The following is a 23,756-nucleotide window of genomic DNA, read 5'->3' on the forward strand; positions in this document are numbered from 1 at the left end:
GGCCATGCCCAGTGGCCTTTGCACATGCCATTCAGCCTTCTTGGAATACTCCTATTCATCTTCTAAGACCCTACCCAGACAGATTTCCTTCTTCCAGTTACAATAAATGATCCTCAGTAAATGACCATCTTCCCTTTGCTCTTGTTTCCTCAACTTCCTACTTTCTTGGTTGGGTTTCACCTCCCCCACTTACATTCCCATCATAGTGTGTTATTCACTAGTCTGTTATAGCCCTTGGTACTTGTACTGCAAATGTTCATTTTTTTTCTGGCTTTTTCTTCCACCTGAGGGATTCTCTAGAGTGTTCATGTTTGTATCAGATTTGGGGGAGAAAATGATACAGCCTCAGATTTGAGGTGGCCTGTTGGGACACTCTCTCCCCTTAATGGCTGAGATCAGATAGCTATCCCGAGCTCTTCAGGGACTATAGGTCCCTTCAGGGTCAGCACGGAGCTCACACAAAGTAACGGCACAGGGGACATTTGTTGAATAAATGAATGACCGCATTCTGATTTCTGTGACGGCACACACTTGTCTGGAAATGGTGACCTCTGGGCCCCACCTCATACTGTGGATAAAATTCCCCTTTATTTCCTGGATCACAGCAGCTTCTCCAGAGTATTTTGGCTTAATTATGTAAGGAGATGGCTTTCTTTCCTTTTTGATGCCCAGCAACATCCCAAGAGTTTCCTGGAGAGAACAGAAGAGTTTGCAAAAAAAGTCCTCTGGCAGGGAAAGCGCTCAGGCTGCCCCAGTTTTCAGAGAGTGACGCTTTTTATAGTCACACTTTCAGACCACATTGTACCTAAGGGGAGCCGGGAGCGGGGAGCAGGCAAGCAATCTGGCTTTCCAGCTCCCTTCTGCACCCCTCTCCCCCGTTGTGGAAGGAGGTGGGACCTTGTGATCCCGCCTGCTGCTTGGTCTCCTCTGCTTTTCCCAACACTTGTCTTCGATCCAGACTGATTTGCCAAAGGCCAGTCCTCCTCTGCCTTGTCCAAGGTGCAAGGCTGGGGGTTGCACACTCTACCACTTAATAGCTGTGTGACCTTAGGCTGCTCATTGAATCCCTCTGCCTCAGTTTTTCCATCTGTAAAATGGGAGTAATAATCCTAGTACAAACCTCATTTCATTGTTGGGAGGAGCAGACAATGTAATACAATGCCTGGCACACACAGTAAGGGGTTCCAACAGCATCAATGACAATGATGACTTTGATGATTTCATCTCTGAAAATCAGAGAGGCTCAGTAACTTTTTCAAGGCCACACAGCTAATAAGAGCCAGAGGCAGGTCTACAAACCCTTAACCATGAAGCTATATTGATTTAGCATATCCTGGGCTGGGGCTAGGGTGAGGTGACTGAGGCATACACCGAGGACCCAAAATTTAAGAGAGCACCAAAATAATGGGTTATCAAAATAAATAACTTTTAATGCAGTATTTTTAAAAAAATCAAAATTAATTCAAAAATCCATGGTGAACAAACTGTCGACATTATACATAAAGACAGGATCAGTGTCACTGATTTTTTCTTTTGCTTCTGACTTCAGTATGTGTCGGCACAACACTGAACGAGTCTCTTTTTGTTGGACGATAAGGTTTTTACGAATTTTTCACAAATATAACTGTGATGAGCACCCCTGTATAGCAAAATGTTTGTATAGATCATTCTCATTTCCAGACAGATTGCTGGGTGTGGAATTGGATCATGAAACGCAGGATCAAAAGGCAGGTGCATCCTCCCATCCCAACCTTTTATTATGAAACTTTTCAAATACACAGAAAAATTGTACAGGACATACACATATACCTACCAGATAGATTCTATAATTGCTCACATTTTGCTATATTTGCCTTAAAAAAATCTAACCATCCATCCATTCCTTAGTGTATACTTTTTTTTTTTTGCTGCATTTCAAAATAAGTTATAAATATCAGTACACTTCAGCATGTGTGTCATTAACTGGCCATTGTTTTTAAGAATTTTGATCTTCAATGTTAAATTCCCTTCAGGAAATAATATACCAATCTCCATTTCCATTTGTGGGTAGATGTATCTCTTTTACCACAGCCTGACCAACACTGGGTATTATCACTTTAAAGGTGTTGTAGGTGCTGCTTTGTTTTTCCTCTGGAAGGTTCTCAGTAAATTTTTCCCACCTCTGTGTCCAGATGGTCTGTTAAAAAGTTGCGTCCCTTTCTAGATCTTCAGGTATTTCTGGTGCGGCTTTTCTGGGGTTAGATGGGGAGGACTCAGCTCTTTCTCATGACTGCTCCCACCCTGGAAGTTCCTGGCCCTCTGGGCAAGTGGCCCGCCCACTGCAGGAGGCTGGCTACGGACCAGGTGAGGAAAGTGGGCAAACCTTGGTGGCCAGAAGCCCTGGGACCCTGAAGGCTGTATGGGGTGGTGGGTGGGGCCAGACACATGTATGGAGGTAGGATCTGGGGCCCTGTGCACATTTTTCTCATTTGCATCATGGGGTGCAGGCTGCTACAAGAGCCGCTTGTCCCCCTCCCCTCTCTCTCCTCATTCTGCTCCAGCTCTTGGTTTCCCAATGGCTCAGGCACTATCCTGCCTCTGGGTATTTGAATCTCTTGTGATTTCTATGGGTCAGGAATTTGGGAGCAGCTTGGCTGGATGGCTCGGGCTCAGGGTCTCCCGTGAGGTTGCAGTTGAGGGCCACAGTCATCCAAGGGTTTGCCTGGCGATGTGGGATCTGCTTCCAAAATGGCCCACTCACATGGCTGGAAGTGCGTGCTGCCTGTTGGCTGGGGGCCTCAGACTCTCTCCACGTGGGTCTCTCCACAGAGCTGCTTGAGTGCCTTCACAACATGGTGGCTGGTAGGACCCAGCTTTGGAAATCACACACTGTCACTTCTGCCTTATCTCTTGGGCACACAGACAAACTCGGACTCATTGTGAGAGGGGACCACTCTGGGGTGTGAATAACAGGGGTCAGGGATCCCTGGAGGCCATCTTGGGGGCCGCCTACCACCCTGGAAGAACTTGGCAGGTGACGTCTCCTCCCTGGGCCTCAGTCTCCTCCTGTCAAATGGGTTCATGTGAGGATTCATGAGTTAATTCCTATGAACACTTAGAATGGCACTGGACACTCAGTCACACTCTCAGTGAATATTAGCCACCGTTATAGTGTCCTACTGGACTGGGAGCCCTCAAGGGCAGGGACGTCCTCAGTCTCTATATCCAGTGCCTGGCCCGGGGAGGGCAGTCTCTGAATGTTTACATGAATGAGTGAAGGAATGAATGAGCAAACGAACATCTGTACGTACTGGGAATCCAGAGAAGAAAGAGATCTGCGTCAGCTGCATTGTCAGAGACACCTCCATGAAAAACTTTCTCAAGTGAAGCCCTTTGATCGGTGTCTAGGGAGCAAATATTTGTTCAAAACCGAGATGACGTGGGTGGGGGAAAGCACTGGGGATGCAGTCAGACTGATCAAAGTTTCACTCTTGGACTCGGCGTTTGAACGATAAATATTTACTGAGCTCCAACTCTGGACCATGTGCCGTGTCAGACCTGGAAAATGGGGCAGGGGCGGGGATGAAACAGCCCAGACCCATGCTCTGGTGGTACCCTTGCTGTGTGACCTTGGGCAAGTGAATCTACGTCTCTGAGTCTGCATCTCCTCATCTGTAACACAGAAGGTAGATCCCTGCTGGAAGGAGAAAGCTCCTTCCACAAGTGTGCCTCCCCTTAGGATCTGGCTGCTGGTCACCCTTCCGGATAAGCACCCGCTCTGGTCTCAGATGCTGATGCCTCGCATTTCCCACCCCGCCCCCCAGCCACTACAGCTCCACAAGGGTTAAAGCCCAGGAGCTCATGTGACCCAGTATAAATCATGAATCATTCCTGTTCATCCCTGTGCCGCGCCTGCCCACCCAGGATGGGGCAGATGCTGTGCCCCAGGGTTGCCATGGCAACTCTGCCTGTACTGAAATACAGCCCGGCCCAGTTCCTTCCTTGGGGGACCTCGGGGGTTGTTTCACCTGGCTGGGTGTTGCCTTTTAGGGAGGAGGGAGAGAAGGCTGGAAAGGAGAGAGAGAGAGAGAGAGAGAGAGAGAATGAGAATGAGAATGAGAGAATGAGAGGATGAGAGAGAGAGAGGAGCTTAGGGAGGAACAAGTGGAAAATAAGACACAGGGGGAGGAAGGAGAGGCTGGGAAACTGACAGAGAAATGGACCGCCAGAGGGAGCCAGACTGACTGCCGGCCAGAGGTCCACAGACGCTCGCTGCCTGTCACCCTAGAGGCAGTTTCCCAACTGTTCAGCCTTCTCCGGGCCGCCTGATCTCCGACATACGTGCACACAGGCGCCCGCGTGCACGCACGTGCAGCCGCATCTCCCCTTGCGCCCGCGGTCAGGGCACAGGGCTGATAGGCTGCCGGGCACGTGTAGTCACAGTCAGCTCCGCGGGACGGTGAGCGAGTTGGGACTTGGAGACGAAGAACAAATGGGGGCGGACGTCAGCTCCCTGGGCGGCCGCCTCCCCGAGGCCCCTCCGGCATTCCTGGGCAGCGAAGCCCCTCGCTGAGAACGGGGGCTGATGTCATCCTGGGCTGCCGAGCCAGGGGACCCGGGGCCCTGGTGGCTGCCTCCGGAAATGAGCTAGCTGCCCGCCGGCCTACAGGTTTGGAACCCCCGGCCGGAGGACAGGAAACCTGCGTGGGCCAGGTGAGCAGGGCCCCGCCGCCGCCGCGGGTGCCTGGGGGGTGCCGCCTACCTGGGGGAAAGTGAGGACCCAGGTGCCTGAGGGTGCCCGGGGGCCACCGCCTTTTCCTCCCCCACCTCGCGGGGACCGTCACGCCCTGGAGCCGGCGCGGCAGCCCAGTTCCTCAAAGCTCCTCGTCACCCGAGCCAGCCGGCCAGCCGGTGAGCGCTGGGAACTGGATCTTGGAGCTGCCAGCGTGTTTACTCACAACTCCGGGGGGTGGACTCGCAGCCTGACCCTGAACTGCCTCCGATTCGGAGCGAGCGAGCCCCGCGGATGCCGCCGGCTGCTGGCTCAGCGATGTTTATCTCCTCTCGGGCCGGCTGAAGAGGGCTGCTGGCTTTCCTCTCCAGGCAGCCCAGGACTCCCGGCGGCGCACAGCAGGGAGAGGGGAGAGGACCCCCGGCGTTTCACTGCTTTCCTGCCTCCCCACCTGCCGGCCCCATGGATTACCTGGGAGACAAACTCACGGTGGCCCAAACCCACATGACCCAGTGGATGGGGACCGTCCGGCGGTCCTTCCAGGAGGCCCTCAACTTAGTGACCAGCACGGTGGGCCCCGAGCGGGCGAGTGGGGAGCCCTCCGGCCGGACCCCCTTCAAGCGCACCTCATCCTTCCGACACCTCGCTTCCCGCAGCCGGGAATCTTTACGCCGCTTCTCTGCGCGAAGCCAACAGAGATTTTCTTCCCTGAGGAAAAGGCAGCCGGACTCGGAGCCACCAGATCTTGTAAGCTTATTATGTTTTTTAAAATATTAAAACAACAGTGAGAACTCCTCCCCTCCAGTGCTGCCCCTCCCCCACTCCAGGGAAGTGGTGGGGTTCCCATAGATCCAACTGGGGCGGTTGCCTCTTCCAGAATAATTGTCGGTCTAGCCCAACCCTGTCCTGCTCCCGCGCCTGGGAAAGAGGCGTCTGGTGGCGATCCCCCTGACAGTGGACTTGCTCGCTCCCCCAAAGTGGTCAGGACATTTATACTGGATTCAACGTCTGTGTGGACGGGGCTGGCACATGAGTCCGGCAGGCTTTGCCGGTTGATTTATCTGCAAGTGCCGACACTCCAGCCCGACGCAAATGCTTCCTATTTTGGGGGAGGATTAGTTGGCACCTGCTTCATCTCCTCACACCCTCCAGGGTGGCCAAGTGTCCATGTCATGTGCGTGTGGAGTTGGGACTTCTGTGGCCTTACAGTCAAGCAAAATTGCGAGGTCTCATCTGATTACCCGAGGTGGTGGGCAGATTTGCCCACTGACAAGTGAACCTTGGTGTGAATGAGCCAGGACAGGGGACCTTAATCTGGGTCCTGAGATTCCACCATCTCTCACTCAGGCAAGCTTGATGGGGCTTGGGGACCAGGGTGGAATGACATCTAATGATTGAAAACGCGACTTGCATCCAGGTTTTTTCTCAAGGACCTTACTAATGATTTGAAGAGGTGGAACTGAGCCCAGACAGGGAAAGGTACCTGCCTGGGGCAGCACAGTGAGTGGGTGGCAAAGCAAGTGCCGGAACCCCCAGCTCTGAACCCCACTCAGGGCTCTTTCCAGCCAAGCTTCCAGTAAAAAGATTTCTCCAGACCTTCCTGATAACTTCAGGGAAGCCCATATCACTGACCCTCAAAGAGAGGGCCTGGTGTTTTCACACAGGAGACATCTGCCACCTGACTATGTGACCCAGTTCACAGGAGACTAGAGATGGGTGAAGGGCTAAGCCAGCTCCTTCCCTGGGTTCAGCCTTGTGATGGGTCCCGATGGTCATTTGGGGACCCAGCATTTAGTTATGGAGCCGAGGGGTGCACCAGGCTCTCAGCCAGCCCTCTGTGCACGCGAGGTCGCTGAGCTCTCACACCTGCCCTCAAGGTGCAGGATCCCGGCATCCCCTCGGCTGGCCCAGAGAGGTGTGGTGATTCTCCCAGGGTCACACGTCAACCAGAGCAGTCAGGTGCTAACATGTGCCTCATTAATTTGACACCTCCTTCCCTTCTGGGTCTGTGCTGCTCTGTGGCCCTGGACAAATCAGTGGGGCCTGAATTTATGAGACAGATCCCCCACTCCAACCTTTGGAAGGGATGACTTAGCCCAGGGAGAGAAAGCCTCTCGTTCATTCTTTCTGTCCCTCTGTCTCTGTCTCTGTGTGTCTCTCTCTCATCTCTCTTATCTTTCACTCTTGCTCCCTCTATGGCAATTCATTTAAGGGTGTGGGGCTTGGTAACATTCAGTTCTCCTGCCCTGTGACCCTAGGCATCGGCCCGAGTCCCCCCATGCCTAACTGCCCTGCTCCCCAGCTTGGTGAATGAATGAATGAATGAATGAATGGAGATGGACCTTGCAGGGCCTTTGTCTCCTCTGTTCACTTGCCCTGCAGTGCCTGCATCAATGCTAATGCGTGCTAGATGAATCTGGGCTGAATTAATCTGGTACCTTCCCATTTAGCATTTGGCATCTACCAGCTGGCATTGGGGTTGAAAGCTTGAATCAAACTCGGCCACATCCTGGCGAAGGGACCTTGACCCGTTCTCAAGCCTCAGTTTCCTCCTCTGTCAGTTGGGGAGAACTCAGGATCATCAGGAGGTTGAAATGGGTGCCCATCGCAGGATTGGGCACATAATAGGTGTGCATTTGTAGCTGTTTTCTGTCTGTCAGGTGCCATGATGTCCTGACTCCTCGGGATGAGGGCAGAGTTGGGATGGAGACACAAGCTGTTTTGCAGAGGGCCTGGGTTTGACTCCTGTCTCTGCCACTTTCCAGCTGTGCAGCCTTGGGTGGACTGTTCCCCTCTCTGTGCCTCAGTTTCCTCATCTGTGAAATGGGGGATTATCCTCATTTCCCATTTACATTTCCCATCGTTATCACTTAAGGGCAGTGACCTGCCACCAGTAGATGCATGATGCCCATGGCCATGGTACGTGGGCCTTAAAAGTTAGCTACTGCAACAACCAAAACCTTTTCTCCCAAGCCATCCCTTCAAAGATCCCCAGGGAACTGGAAAATCCACACACTCCCCTTTCACTCGGGGACTTCGCTTAAATATTTATTCTGTGGGAGGAGGAAACTTCTAAAAGCCACAGACAATTAAGAGTTCGGGGCCACCTGCAGGAGCTGTAGCTGGGACTGGGAAGGGGACAGGGGGCGGGATTTCAGTTTTGGGGACTTGAACTCTTACTTGATTTACCTAAAGAATCCGTTCTGTTCCAAATCCTGCCTCAGGCTCCTATTTACTCAGAGCAGAGTAGAAGAATCTCTGGCAGGCAGAAAGTAACCCTCAAAGGCGTGCCCCAAAACGTTTTTCTAAAGGCAGCTTTGAAATAATTTGCTAATGGCCTGCCTGGGCGTCTGCCGAATAAAAGGGGGAAGAAGGGAAATAATCGCATTGTCTCTGAGCGACAAAGGCAGGAAGAGGCACGTCTGTGCTGCAGCCCAGAGTGAGCCTGAGAACAAGCCCAGCAAGCGAGGTGGACTGCAAGTGGAGGCCAGGCAGAAAATTCCAGAACCCAGGCACAATGGCAGTGCCACAGAGGCCAACAGCTGGAGTGAAAGTAGGAAGCAGGGTCTCCAAGGCTAAGGGCTGTTCTGCAGAGAGGGCTTTGGAATTGGACCGACTCGGGGCCGAGTGACCTTGGGCAAGTGGACCCACCTCTTGCAGCCTCAGCATCCTCATCTGTAAAGTGGGGGTTCGCCTGGGGCTTGTCAGGTGGGTGGTCCAGTGGGACGGACTAAAACCCAGCACAGCCCTGGCACCTGTCAAGCACCCGCATACAGGAAGGGCTTAACGAGCGTGGGTGCAGGTGCCGTGATGCCACCTGACCAAATGGCCAGACTGGTGCCTTTTGCAAAGCAAAATAAGAACCTGGCCAACCTTTGGTGGGCATTTACTGTGTGCCAGGCCCCCGTAGGCATGAGGTGTGTATTGTTTGTGTCCCTTCGTTCACTTACTCACATTTTCATCCCACCAGTGTTTATCGAGCACCTACTAGGGTGCCAACACTGAATGAAACAGACACAGCTCTCGCCTTTATAGAGTTGCCTTCAAGGGGACAGAACATAAAACGTGTCAGCACATAAATACATCATGTAGGGGCTGAAAACGAGGGAACCGTCTTAAAAGATCAAGGGCGTGTCTGTAACACCACACTCTTTTGTTGTTGTTGTTGTTGTTAATATTTATTTATTTATTTGGCTGCGCCGGGTCTTAGTCGCGACACACGGGATCTTCCTTGCCACGTGCGGGATCTTTGTTGCGGCATGCATACTCTTAGTTGCGGCATGCAAACTCTTAGTTGCAGCATGCTTACTCTTAGTTGTGGCATGCGAACTCTTAGTTATGGCGTGCGGGAATCTTTTAGTTGCGGCATGCAGGCTCTTAGTTGCGGCATGCAAGCGGGATCTAGTTCCCTGACCAAGGATCGAACCCGGGTCCCCTTCATTGGGTGCGCGGAGTCTTAACCACTGTGCTACCAGGGAAGTCCTGACACCAAACTCTTGCCGTAGGTCAGTGTTCCAGTCTCACTACCGTTGGTACCTAGGGCCCAGTCATTCTTCGGGGGGCAGAGAGCTGTCCCATGTATGTATATAGGATCATCCCTGGCCTCTCCCAACTAGATGCCAGTAGCGCCCCCAAGCATGATAACCAAAAATGTCCCCAGACATTGCCAGGTGTCTCCAGGGGGCAAAACCGCCACCCCCTCCCCGTCCTCCGGTTGAGAAGACTGCTGTACGTAATTTGCTTGGGGGACTATAATTGTATTTGGAGTATCCTCCCCCTGAGCTGGGGAAGAAAGGCAGGCACCTCCTGTTTGCCAGGAGTTTGTCTCACCAATCGCACAGCTGCCCCTGAGGGACATGGAGTGTAGCCCCCATATTTTATGGATGAGAAATCAGAAGCACAGAGAGGTGAAGTCACAGGCCTGGGGCCACACAGCTGGGATCGGTGAGGCTGGAACCCCAACACCCCAGCATGTGTCGGCCGCTCTGGGCCCAAGGCGGCCCCTGGCTCCGGGGATTCACTGTTTAAGCACCGGCGCCCTGTGCTGGGTGGGTTCAATCCTGAGTGGGAGTATTTGGTTCTGCGTCAATTATGGCGAAATGGATGCATAAATATTCAGCAGGGCTCAGCGTCTTCCCCCTGCTGTGAGCATACACACACACACACACACACACCTTTTTTTAGCAAGTGGGAGAGAATTAGAAAGGAAAAGGATGTCTGTGACTCTCACCATCAGAAGCCCCGATTTCTGTCAATACCTCCTCCACGCTGACTGCCTCTTTAAGCTGCCACGATAAATGACCACACACACTGGCGGCTGAAAACAACAGAAATCTGGAGACCAAGAGTTCAAAATCAAGGTGTTGTCAGGCCACACCCCGCTTCTAGGGCTCTAGGGGAGGATCCTTCCTGCCTCTTCCAGCTTCTGATGGCTCCAGGCATTCCTTGGCTTGTGGCCACATTGCCCCAATCTCTGCCTCTGTCTCCACTCGGCTTCTCTTCTGTCTCTTATAAGGACACTTGTCATCGGATTTCGGGCCCTCCAGGCCATCCATCCTGAGCTCATCTGGAGATCCTTAACTTCTTTAACATATGCAAAGACCTTTTTCCCAGAAGTCAAGTCGCATTCACGGGTGCCAGGGGTTAGGATGTGGACATATCTCTTTGGAGGCCTCAATTCAGCTCACTCACTGCTTCTACTCTGGCCTGTTGCCCTCCAGGCCATTCTTCACCCAGCAACCCAAGGGGTCAAGTTGTTCCTCTGCCTCACCCAGACTTAGGAAGCCTCAGCTTCTTACCGTGGCCCACAAGGCCCTGTGGGATCTGGCCCTGCTTCCCTCCTGACCTCAGCTCTCACCGCTGTCCTCCGAGCTCATTTCACTCCTGCCACTCTGACCTCCTGCTCTTCTTCAGTCATGGCATGCTCCTTCCAGACCCTGGGCCTTTGCCCTCACAGTTCCCTGTGTTTGGAATGCTCTTCCCTCTCTCTTCACCTCTACAGAGAGGCTTCCTGACAGCCAAGGCTGGGGTGAATCCTCACCGTGTTTCCCTCCATCCTGTGCCCTGTAAATGTCCTCCTGGTACTTATCTCAGCCTGAACTTGCTTCATTTCACTTGTTTATTCTGTCTCCACCACTAGAATGAAAGGCCTGCGAGGGCTGGGGTTTGGGTCGGCCTGGCTCACCTCGGTATCGCCAGTGCCTAGAAGAGCATCCTGCACATCTAGCCGCTGACGTCATGTCTGGCTTCCTGAAATCCACTCTCCTTTATCCCTGTGTCTGCCTTGTGGCACCATCTCCATATCACAGATGGATAAACTGAGGCCCGGAGAGGATCAGTAATTTAGCCTTGGTACCCACCGTCTCGGAGTTGACACCAAGATTCCAGCCCAGGGTGGTCGGGGGTTCTTTCCTTACAGAGGTCCTGGTGGGAAAATCTGAGATATAATGGCGATAGAAACTATTATTCATTCATTAAGAATTTTTTGCCCATTATCTCTTCTTTGCCAGATGGAGGACAAGATAGACAGGGTTTCTGCCCTCTCAGGGCTCACAGGAGCAGGGAGACACAGTAAACAAATAAGTCAGCTAATGAGTGAACAGGATACTCTCTGGTATGTGTCAGGGCTCTGAGGAAAAATGTCACAGGGTATGGGGACTGGTGGGAGTGTGATTTAGGAAGAGAGGTCAGAGAAGTTTTCTCAGGTGGTGATGTTTTAAGCAGAGACATGAATGAAGGGAATGGGCCTTAAGAAGTTTTGGAGGAGGAACGTCCTGGCAGCGGGAAGGGCAGGTGCAAAGGCCCTGAGGCATGTTTGAGGAGCAGCAGGGAGGCCAGGGTGGCTGGATCAGAGCAAGTAAGTTGGAAGAAGGTAGAAGATGAGCAGTTGGGGGCCAGGTCATGCAGGGCCTGGGGGCTCTGGTAAGGATGCGAGATTTTAGAACCGTAAGGTGACGAGCAAGGGAGCAGTAAGGAGAGCAGAGTAACAATTGCCGCTGTTAATTTTTTTTTTTTTTTTGCGGTACGCGGGCCTCTCACTGCTGTGGCCTCTCCCGCTGCGGAGCACAGGCTCCGGACGCGCAGGCTCAGCGGCCATGGCTCACGGGCCCAGCCGCTCCGCGGCATGTGGGATCCTCCCAGACCGGGGCACGAACCCGCGTCCCCTGCATCGGCAGGCGGACTCTCAACCACTGCGCCACCAGGGAAGCCCCGCTGTTAATTATTGAGTGCCTACTCTGTGCCAGGCACAGGTTGTCATGTTTCTCTCGGAGACCTGGGCTTCAGGGGAGTAGGGTCCAGCTACTACCAACCCCTCTTGCATCTCCTGGCACCTGTGCCGATGCTGCCCACCACTGCTGGTCCAGAGCCCTGCCAGGTGCCCTGGCCTCAGGCCCTGCCCCTTAGGGCATGGAACTGGGGTGCTGGACTTCAGCCGGCCCCCGAGTCCAGCGCCCAGTGACTGCACCTCCGCTCTGGTGTGGATGGGCAGGCAGGATGGGCCGACCGCACCCAACTCCAGGTCTGCTCTTCACCCTGCAGGCAGCAGAATGATGTCACCCAGAGAACAATGGCCCCTTCACGGGTCCAGACGGGGCCGAAGGCTGGGCCCAGAGTCGGTGCCTCTGGGAGAGACCTGGAGTGACGCGCAGGGCAGGACAAAGGCTTGGCCGCTCCACCGGGCTCTGCTTGTGTGAAATTATGTTGAGCTCCCCGCCCCTCCTACCCCCACACTGAAAAAGGGGGGTGCGCTCACAATACGTGGAGAGTACAGAAAACCCGACCGAAAGCAGAATCCACCCATGATTTTAAGGTCCATGGAAACCACTCTTGGCATTCGAATGCATTTCCTTCCTGTCTTTTTTCCTCCCTTTCTCAAGCAAAATCGCCCACCTTCTGTCTCTATCCTTGGAGAACATGTGCCGGTTTTATGTGTCTTTAGTAAAGACTGTTGTGAATGCCCAGGCCACACTCCACAGTGCACACACTCCTTTGTTTATTCACCCCTCTGCCCGGGCATTCGGGTCGCTCCCCATTTGGGGCAATCGGGAAGGACTCTGCAGGGGAGGCCCTAGGTGGGCACGTCCTTATCCGGACTTCTGAGAGGTCAGCGAGGTTAAAACAAGCTCCTCTTCATCTCTGTGACCCCACGGCTCCTCTGTTACTCTCACTTTCTCTCCCTCTTTCAGCGTTTTCAAATCTCAGATGTTTTGTTCAGACAAAATGCCTCTGGCTTTCCTCATCAGGAAGTCAGAAATTTCAGGAAGGAAATCTGGGTCGGTACATATCACAGGGAATGTTATATTTTTGGATTTCATGAAGAATGGGGTCTCTGCAAGGAGTCACCGAGATAATTCCTTACGAGTGGGAAGGTTGTATTGGGTCCATTACAGTGGGCCGCTGGTGAATGTTTAATATGAGCCAGGTCTTTAGGGGTAAAGCCCTGATTTGTATGCAGCATTTGCCTATTCCTCTGGTGTAAATACTCCCACCAGGGCCCACTGCAAGCTACCAACTAGCCGTCAGTGAGCATGGAGCTGGGAAGAGATGTGCGGTACATCATTAGTATACACAGTCATCCCCCATTATGTGCGGGGGATACGTTCCAAACCCCCAGTGGATGCCTGAAACCCCGAATAGTACAATACCCTATATACACTATGCTTTTCTATACATACGTCCCTGTGATTAAGTTTAATTTATAAATTAAATTAAACTTCTAGGTACTGTAAGAGATTAACAATAACATAACAAAGTAGAACAATGATAACAATGTACTTTTTTTTTTTTTTTTTTGCTGTACGTGGGCCTCTTACTGTTGTGGTCTCTCCCGTCTTGTGGCCTCTCCCGTCACGGAGCACAGGCTCTGGATGTGCAGGCTCAGCGGCCATGGTTCACGGGCCCAGCCGCTCCACAGCATGTGGGATCTTCCAGGACTGGGGCACGAACCCGTGTCCCCTGCATTGGCAGGCGGACTCTCTACCACTGTGCCACCAGGGAAGCCCGATAACAACATACTTTAACAACAGTTATGTGCATGTGGTTTCTCTCTCTCTTTCTCAAAATATCGAATTGTACTGTACTCACCTTTCTTCTTCCGGTGATGATGTGAGATGGTAAAATGCCTACATGATGAGACGAAGTGAGCAGGATGACGTAGGCAGTGTCATGGACCGTTGGGCTGCCATTGACCTGACAATACGTCAGAAGGAGGGTCATCTGCTTTTGGGTTATTCTGGATCATTGAGCCAAGACGATGGTAATGGATGGATGTCGGGAGCAGACGAATCCAGTGGTTGGGGGTCCAGGAGGGACAGTGTGAGATTTCATCACGCTACTCAGAAAGGCATGCAATTTAAAACTTATGAATTGCTTATTTCTGGAATTTTCCATTTAATGTTTTTGGGCCGAGGTTGACCGAGGGTAACTGAAACCATGGAACGTGAAACGGCAGATAAGGTGGGGGGGACTAGGGTATAGTATGTTCATTGTACAGATTCAATGTACATAAGTGACCTCAAGACCATAGATAATAGTAAACCGTAGTAATTAGGAAGTGATAAGGTTTGACTACTCCTTACCTTTGCTTTTAATAGGGTTTATTCAATCATTAGTTTATATCATTAATTTCTCATAATGGCTGTGTTTAGCAACTGGTTCAGAACTGACTCCTGAAAATTTCACAGTTGTGTCTATACCACTGTTAGTAAAGAGAGTAAGTCATGGAGTCTCAGAGCTGTGGGTTTGATTCCTGGTTCTGCCTCTCACTTGCTGTGGGACTTTCGGGGGGCAACTTAGTCTCTTTATGCCTCCGTTTCCTCTTCTGTAAAATGGGGCCCACAATATTAGTCGACTCCACAGCTGTGCTGGATATTACACTGAGGTAATGCACACAGAACGCTGAGCACAGTGCGAGGCACGTAGTAGGGTCTCAGTGAATGTTTTCTGTCCTCCTCCTAGTCATCATCGTTTAGTGTTTTAACAGTTGGCAAAGCACATTCAGACACTGGCAGGCAGCCTCCAAGTGCCCCAGAGCTTCTTGCCCTTCAGTATTCACACAAAGCCCACTCCCACCCCACGTCGGGCTGGTCTGTGTGACCAGGAGAATGCAGCAGAAGTGGTGGTGTCACACCTGAGATCAGGTTATACTGAAGGTGGCTGTCACTTCTCTCTTGGTCACTCTTTCCCTTTCTCGGAGCTTTCCCTCTGGGGGAGCCAGCTGCCGTGTCTTGAGGACACTCAGGCAGCCCTGTGGAGAGGCCCACGTGGCACAGACTGAAACCCACCAGCAGCTGCGCGAGTGAGCTTGGCAGTGTTTCCTACAACCTGCAGAGGAGACTGCACCCCTAGCTGGGAGCTTGACTCCAACCTCATGGCATCCTCAGCCAGAACCATTCGGCCAAGCCCCTGCTGGACCCTGACTCCCAGAAACTGGGAGAGGCAGTGTTTGTTGTTTCAGCTACGAAGGTTTGGGGCTGTTTGTTACGCAGCAGTAGATAACCAGTATACGTTCCTTCTCATTCATACCTACCACAACAGACAGTCTGACGGTGGCTAGGGAGTGTTACTTAATCCCTCATCTCACAGATGAGTAAACTGAGGTGGGAAGAGCTCAAGGGACCTGCCCGAGATCTGTGATGCAGTAGCCCTTGGTGTTCCCCACGGATACTTTTCTCATCTTGGAGGCTCTTGCTCGTAAGGGAGGCTGCTTGGCCAGTGTGGGCTCAGGGTCCCGGGGGCTTTTGAGCAACGCATCCTTTCAGGAGTTGGCCAGACTCTCCCAGCATGGGAAGGAATCCATTTCTTGGATCCTAAGTGCTCATCACTCCGTTTAACTCATCAAACATTCATCATAAAGGTTGGGCCATAAACAGCCGCAAATTCTCCACGTGGATTTGAGAGCAGGGGATACAAGAGTGGTTTTTCTCCTGTATCAATTTCTAGACCCGAGGAGCCCTCTCCAACTGCCTCTCCAAGGCAGATCCTAAAACATAAATTATCACCAAGAGTTAAAAAACTACAAAGTGTGTGAATGTTTACTTTTGTTTTTTAAACATAGATTTGGCATCCTTGTCTGTCCTTTCTTGATTAAGGGGAAAAAAAGTGGGGAGATGCAGGTAGAATTAGGTCAGTCCAGTTAAGAGCTTGGCTCTCCCTTTGGACAGATCTGAGTTTGAATCCCAGCCTTGCCACTAATTAGCTGTGGGACCTTGGGCAGGAGACTTTACCTTCGTGAGACTCAGTTTCCCTGTGAAGTTCTTAGCACAGTGCCTGGAGCCTAAAAAGTGTATAATAAAACTTAGCTGCTATTATTCTTCTTATAACTTTGATATATTAGTCAGCTTAGGGTATGTTATATTGCAGTAACAAACTGCCAACTCTCAACTCTTTTTTAAAATAAATTAATTTTTTATTGAAGTATAGTTGATTTACAATGTTGTGTTAGTTTCAGGTGTACAGCGAAGTGATTCAGTTATACATGTATATATATATATATATATATATATATATATACATATACATATATATATATAAATATTTTTTCTTTTTAAGATTCTTTTCCGTATAGGTTATTACAAGATATTGAATAGAGTTTCCTGTGCTGTACGGTAGGTCCCAACTCTCAACTCCTAACACAAAATTTTTCGTTTTTTTTCAACCTGAATTTTTTTGAAGTATTGTTTTTTCCCTCAGTTTTACCGAGATGTAATTGACATATAACATTGTGTTAGTTTAAAGTGTACCTGATGATTTGACATGTGTAGAAACTGCGAAATGATCACCACAATGAGTTTAATTAACACCCATCACCTCACATAGTTATGCATTTTTTTTCTCATGATGAAAACTTCCAAGATCTGTTCTCTTAGCAACTTTCAAATACACAGCACACTATGGTTAACTATGGTCACCTTGCTGTACATTACGTCCCCAGGATTTATTTATCTTATAACTGGAAGTTTGTATCTTTTCACCCCCTTTATCCATCCCCCTCAATTCCACCCCCCAAAATGTTTATTTCTTGCTCACACAAAGCCCACTGCTGGCCCTGTGGCTTTCTGCAGCTGCCTTCTCTCCAGGCTGTTTGAATCTTGTAGCGAGGCCATCTGGGAAAATGTGACTTCTGTTTCGCAGCATCAGAGGGAAAAAGCTTGAGAGTCACACCAAGGCAAAGGCTGTCTTGTCCCATTTCCCAGATGGGGAAATGAAGGCATAAAGGGTGACACGTCTTGAGCACTTACCCTGTGCCAGCCACTGAGCAAAACAAATGCCTTATCACATCCTTGCAGAAACCCCACGGGGGGTCGTATTATTTTTGCTATCCCTGATTCACAAAGGATAAAACCTAGACCCACAGGGTAGAACGTGACCTCGCTCACAGCCTGGACTCCAGCCCAGGTCTGCCGAGGCCTCATTTCTTGTCCCTCAGTGGACCTCAAGACCCGCGTACCTGTGCTGAGAGATGCCCCGGTGCCAACCCAGGTTTCACACCACAGCGACACTGACACTTGGGGCTGGATCCTTCTTTGTGATGGGGGGCTGTCCCACGCTTTGTAGGAGATTGAGCAGCATCCGTGGCCTCCAGCCAATCCTTCCAGACTTTGCCAGATGCCCCTTAGGGGCAAAATCGCCCGCGGTTGAGAACCACTGATGTGTATGGTGAGAGTCACGAGCTATAAGCTGAGGTCCCTGCCAGGCCCTGCGTAACCAAGTGACCTTAACTCTGAGTGAAGCCAAAACATTAGTAGTCGGGCTTTGGAATTTCCTAACTTTTAGGTAAAATAACCTTTGATTCCTGGTGTCATTTGGGGCAAGTCTTTCCACAGTGATAAGCATTTTTCTTCAGCTGCGAAATGGAGCAGATGAAGTCTGCTGACGGAGTTAGGAGAGTGAGTCGAGATGCTGGTTGGGTGCCCTGGCACGGCACTAGCACACAGTCAGTTCTTTATTGTCCTTCTAGTTATGACCTGTCACATGGGCTTGGGGGGTGGTACACATTTCCTAGCAACCAAAGATACTTTTCTCGGTCTGTTGAATTTCCAATCCTGTGTCTTCAGGCTCTACATCCAAATATTTGCCTTCTGCCAAAGCCAGACGTTATCCGGCAGCCCACACTCCTGTCACTCACCAGCTTGATTTCTAGAAACGGCCCTTCCCCGGGCACACCTATAAGTTAACATCTGTAATTCCTCAATTAGTAGTTAGCAGTCCGTTCTGTTCTTCTCGGTAATTGCCTTCTGCCCCAGGGAGGGTGAGGGATGGATGTGGGGGCCGTGTTGAGGCAGCTGCCGCCCTCACCCACCGCAGACATCTCAGCAGGAAGTGCCTGGAAGGTTCTGGAACCCCTGGCGCTGGGTTTGAAGAGGGTACCAAGGTAGCCGCCCTGGTGGATGATGGGAAGCTGAGCTTCAGTATCCGTAAAAAGGAGCGAGTGTAAACAGGCCGCTGAGGGGCAGGGTGCTGATGTGGAGTTCCTCTTCCTGGAGAGGCTCCTGAGCCTTGATTGCCAGAGCGTCTAGGTTGTTCCGGTCCACTCCTTCCATGTTACAGCTGGGGAGGCCAAGGCCCAGAGAGGGAAAGAGACCTACACAAAGTCACACGGCAAGTCGCTGACAGACCCAGTATCGGAGCTTGGGGTTTCTAAATTCAAAGTTGGGGCAGTCAGAGGTCGTGCAGTTCTCAACCCTGATATCCTTCAGAGTTGAGCAGCAGACGTTTATTGAGCTCCTACTGTTTGCAAAACTCTGCAGTCAGCTGTGCGAGGCACTGAAGATAATGAGATGCAGTTCCCACCTAGGAGAAGTTTTCGGAAAAGTGACTAAACATGCATATACCAGCTGCACAGCCTCGAACCAGCCTCTTCTCTGCAGCCCTGGCGGTGGGCCTCACTTGCCCTCTCTGCACATGGAGGCTCCGGTGTGACCTTTGCAGGCCTCCCCAGTGGAATCAGCCTGGATTCAAATCCCTGCTCCTCTGTGTGCTGGCGTGTGACTTTCAGCCAGACTTTGAGGAAGCCTCGGTTTCCACATGCGCAAGAAGGGGATGGGAATTCCACGCGGTGATGAGGGTAAAATGCTCAGCGGAGTGCCTGGCCCGTGCCTGCCCTCCATAGCTAGTAGCTGGTCATCGTGATGGCTTCACTCTACCTGGCCTCGCTTTCCAACTACCAGGGGCTGCTCCCGGCTCTGCGAGAACCTTCCCTCCTCCCCATCTGTGCGCCAGCCAGCAAGGATGGAGCAGGGACACGGACTCCGCTCTCTGTTGGCGGTTTGAAAAGGTTAAGCCTCTCCTTCAAACTGCACTGGTTTTCTCTCCAGAAGGACCCTCCACCCTCAGGTGTTCTGGTTGTCAGGAGAAGGACACCGCAGAGCAGGTGGGCCTGGCCTGCAGTGACACAGCCGGCGGCTCCCAGCCTCCTCTGCTTCCACTCAGCTTCCGCACCCTCCTCGCAGGACACACGCCACGAGCCCTCCCCACCTCCGCCCCCCGAGGTGCTCCCTGTATCAGGCTCATTAACAGCCACAGCTAATTAGGAAAGTAGAGACAGCACAGAGTTAACTAAGGGACCTTCTGAGATGTGGCTGAGGGCAGAACAGTTGGAGATCCTTCATATATAGTTTTCCCTTTCTCATGAATAAACACAAGCCCTTTTGGGGGAGGGACTGAAAGTAGGAACGGAGGCCGGCAGAGCTCTGCTTAATGAGTTTCCTCATCTTTTCACATAATGGGGAGCCCTGTGGATTTTCAACAACTCGGTGCCATCGGTGGAAACGTAAGCCTTCCATGTTTCTGAGCTGAACTGTGCCCTTCAGTGACATCTGACCCCCGAGGCAGGGGAGTGGAGGAAGCAGCACGGGTGGTTCGAGTCCTTGTGCTGCCACTTCCCATATCTGGGACCTTAAGGGCCTTGAGCTCTTTGAGCAGTGGTGTCCTTGAGTGCAAAAGGGAGCTAACACTGTGAGAACTGAACGCAAACTTCGGTGGCGCCTTGGATACTGGTTCAGTAAGTAGAATCCCAGGTGGAGGTCTTCTGGGTCTTAGGTGGGCCTCAGAATCTGCCTGCATTTCAAGAGCCCCAGGTAGAGACGGTCACGTGGGCACCACCCTGGGAGAAACAGTTCCTTAAAGCAGCTCCCTCGGTCCGCAAATGTTTATCGAGCACCTACTGTGTGCCAAGCATAGTCGGAGGCCCTAGGGATCCATCAGGGAACAAGACAGAGGTGGTCCCAGCCCTCAAGGACAGTATGTTGCTACTGAAGGGCCGGCTGTGTATTTGCTCTAGTGCACCTCTTGTGGTTGGAGGAATGAATGAATGAACGAAAGAATGAATGGCTGCATGCGTTGTTAATATTGTTCTGATCGTAGATGTGTCTTTGCAGCTTCTTCCAGATTCTTTGTAGCCATTCTTGCTAGATCACAAAGCAATACTGAGATGTATTTGCCCTTTCACGTCCTCAGAGCCCAGCAGTACACCTGGCACATCTGTGACACTCAGCATGTGATGGATGGGTGAATGAATGAATGGACACATGCATGAATGAACTCTAAGCTCCTGGGTACCCACCAGCCAGATTAGTTGGGTGGATGACTGGGGCGCAGTGGAGCTGTGTTTTCTTGCTAGGAGCAATGGTCTGGAGAGACTCTAGGTTGTAAATCGGAGTTCCACATTCAAGGTGTATCCATGGGGTCATGGCCGTTCTCTCCGAGGACCACAGAAGCCCCGGGGCCTATGGCGGTCCAGGCTCAAGAACTTGAGGGTCAGTCCATGTCTTGACCAGCCAGAGAAAGTCCAGCTTTGTTCTTACTACTACAGCTGGTACCCTGCTTTCCTGTACCCACCCCCTAAGCCGTCTTTCTGGACCCCAAGGTTCTCACTGCTACGCTCTGCTCACAGGTCTCAGTTTACTCGGCTCTGTGGAGCTGGAGTCAGGCAGCCTTCCAGAGAGCTAAACCGGACCCCTTTCTGAATTCCTAGGGCGTGTTGCCAAAAGAAGGCTCCTGAAGCCTCCTCAGGGGCTAGTTGGGACTCCATCCTCTGCTCATTTATTGAGCCAACTTGTATTAGGGACCTGCTGTGTGCCAGGCATGGTGCTGGGTTCACGGACCTGACTTGACTTCACCCTCAGGGTCACCCAAGGGTGTAAGCCAGAAGGGAGGGCACACTTAGTGCCCCGGGCCCTTGCATGCCGAGGCTGGGGCTTCTCCCTATTCCTTCTGTGAACTTTTCGTCCCATGAGCTGAGCTGCCGAGGTGCTTTATCATGTCTCTCCCCCGAGAACAGAAGTGCTGTGAGGACAGGGGCCTCTCTTTGTTTTGCTGAGTCAGAAAGAGCTAGTTAGTGACAAAAAGCAGACTCTGGAGCCAGATGCATCTGTTCGAATCCCAGCTTTGCAGCCTACTAGCAGTGTGTGTAGTAGGCAGGTTACTCTGTGCCTCGGTTTCCTTATCTCTAAAATGGGGATAGGGACTTCCGTGGTGGCTCAGTGGTTAAGAGTCCGCCTGCCAGTGCAGGGGACATTGGTTCGTGCCCTGGTCCGGGAAGATCCCACATGCCGCGGGCCAACTAAGCCCGTGCATCACAACTGAGCCTGTGCTCTAGAGCCTGTGAGCCACAACTACTGAGCCTGCATGCCACAACTACTGAAGCCTGCATGCCTAGAGCCCGTGCTCCACAAAAAGAAAAGCCACTGCAATGAGAAGCTCGCGCATCACAACGAAGAGTAGCCCCCACTCGCTGCAACTAGAGAAAGCCCATGCACGGCAACAAAGACCCAACGCAGCCAAAAATAAATAAATACATATTTTTTTAAATGGGGATAATGGTAGTACTTCATAGGGTTGTTGTGAAGAATACATCAGTTGACATATGTAAAGAACCTAGGACAGTGCCTGGCATGTAGTTGGCTCTAAAAAGTTCTTAGTATGGATATTAACATTATTATATTTGCAGCTATAAGAATATTATAAATAAATACACAAAATATCATAAATATTTTGAGGGATGATTTACATACAGCAAAATGCATATATCTTAAGCACAGAGCTTGATGAGTTTTGACAAATGCACACACCCATGTAACCCACAACTCTATCAAGACCTAGAGCATTCTCACTCCCCCTCAGAAATTCCTTCATGCCCCTTCCTGTCAGTCCTCCTTACCTGGAACTTAATAACACTTCTTGAATGAATGAATGAATCAATGAATGGAGATCCATTGGGTTTGATCCCAAACCTCTTATGCCGATTGTACTTGTAACCAGAGCTGCATAACTTGATTAGCTGTTAGGTAAATGTAGAAATAGGAGTGCAAAAAGAAAGAGAGTTGTCATACTATGAAAGCTTAAACTCATTGAAAAGATCCCATAAAGGTGAACTGCTAAAAAAGAATGACTGTCCTGTCGGGGCAGAGGAGACTGCGAAAGACTGGGGTGAGAAATCCAGGCGTCTAAGTGGGTTCTCCATCCCAGGATGCCCAAGTGTCTGGGCCTCCACTCAGAGCCCAGGCACCTCCCTGGCCCTGCAGCACCGGGGACCCATCCCCCTGGGCTCAGAGCCCCTCTCCCCACTGCCCTCCAAACCTGTCCCTCCCGGGGAAACCGAGAAGCTTAGCACCCCAGACCTGTGAATATGAGAGGTGGAGGAGCTTCCAGAGCACATTCTGCTGGGGTTTTCACGGGGGTCGAGGGGCCCGAAGAAGAGAGGTGGATTCCAGGGCCCCAGCCCTCACGCCTCACCCACCACATCCCAAACCCGGTTGCTCCCCTATCTTTGTAATACACTGGGCTTCTGTGATTTGGCTTCTAGAGATTTTTCTAAAGCTAACAAAGGAAAAGGAAAGTGGAAAGCGGGTGCTGTGGTGCCATCCACTGCCCTCAATCAGAGACGAGGGCACATTCAAACAAGGCTAGTGCCTTGCCAGTGACATATAGCGACCCCGTGACAGGGGCTGTTCCAAGTCTGGCTTCCGACTCCCGGTTCTGAGTCTTTCCCCGTGGTCCTGGTTGGGTGTTGTCCAGCCCTGGAAAGCTGAGTCCAGGGGGGGCCTGCCTACAGCCCAAGTAGGATCTTAGATACACAGGTGCCCATCAGGTAAGGGTACCTGGTACCTTGTCAGCCCGCAGGGGGTGCCTGGTCCCCTGGCCTGCTTCTAAGGGGAGCTGCTGTGGTTCGGGTCTTTGGTTCGGCTTTTCTCCCTCCAGGGCCTGGCAAGCAGCACAGGGGCTGCTCCTTCCCTCCAGGGAGAGGTGGCGATGAAGTCACCTCCAGGCCCCTGGGCTGCGTGGCTGGTCAGGTGAAGGGGCCGTTGGCACCTGCTCGGGCTGATGTCACCCTGGGAAGCCATTCAGTGCCGAGGGCCGCCTCCAGCCTTGGCCGCCTGCCCGCCCTGTTGCCTGTGTCCTGTTTTGTTTGTTATGTGGGGCGGGCTCAGGGAGGGCCCGGGGTTTGGGGAGACACAGTCTTCTCCCTGCTCTCTGAGACCAGGGTGGCGCCATCCCTTTTCTTTTGGAGGCACCCCAGGCTGTAGGGCAGACTGGTTTCAGGTTCAAATCCCAGCTCTGCCGCCTCCAGGCCGGGTGGCGGTGGGCAGGTTGCTTTGCCCACTGTGCCTCTGAGTCTTCCTCTCTGAAAAGGGGTGATGGGGCATCACCTCACAGGGGTTGATCTAAGGATGGCCGAGGATGCGTGTGAACCCGCTTCGCGCAGTGCCTGCCCTTGGGAACGCCTGTGAGCTAGTGTTCCGATCGTGGGGATGGTGACGGCTGCTGTACCTCTTGTGTGGGACATGGTTATGAACGCTGTTCGCGTTACTCCCAGAACTGATTTAAGTCAAGCTTTTCAAAACAAAACAAAACCCAAGACACACTTGCTCCCTTTTGGACCCCCACTTGTTTTTAAATCAATGTAACTTAACAAGACACAGATCATCTGTAAGCAGGATTTGGGTCGTTTCCAAAACCTTCCTTCACTCTGGCAAAGCTCTCAGCCTCCCAGTTTGCAAACCATTGTTAGAGATCCACAGTTCTCAAAAAATGCAGGTACCCAGGG

General features: G+C 51.7%; 1 protein-coding gene across 4 annotated transcripts in view; it reads left to right on the forward strand.

The window, feature by feature from the left end:
* The window catches only part of KIAA1671, a 188,594-nt gene that overhangs the window by 117,920 nt on the left and 46,918 nt on the right, over positions 1-23,756 (forward strand). Inside the window, exon 1 of one of the 4 annotated variants that reach the window (XM_081252307.1) lies at positions 4,180-5,458. The exons of the other annotated variants lie outside the window; for them this stretch is intronic. Within the exon in view, the coding sequence (XP_081108433.1) occupies positions 5,174-5,458 (285 nt within the window). The 5' untranslated portion in view covers positions 4,180-5,173. Of the gene's footprint in view, positions 1-4,179; positions 5,459-23,756 lie in introns of those variants that run through there. 4 annotated transcript variants of the gene reach the window in all.

The sequence above is a fragment of the Mesoplodon bidens genome (genome assembly GCF_964165515.1).
Source record: "Mesoplodon bidens genome assembly, chromosome: 13".
NCBI lineage: Eukaryota > Metazoa > Chordata > Mammalia > Artiodactyla > Ziphiidae > Mesoplodon > Mesoplodon bidens.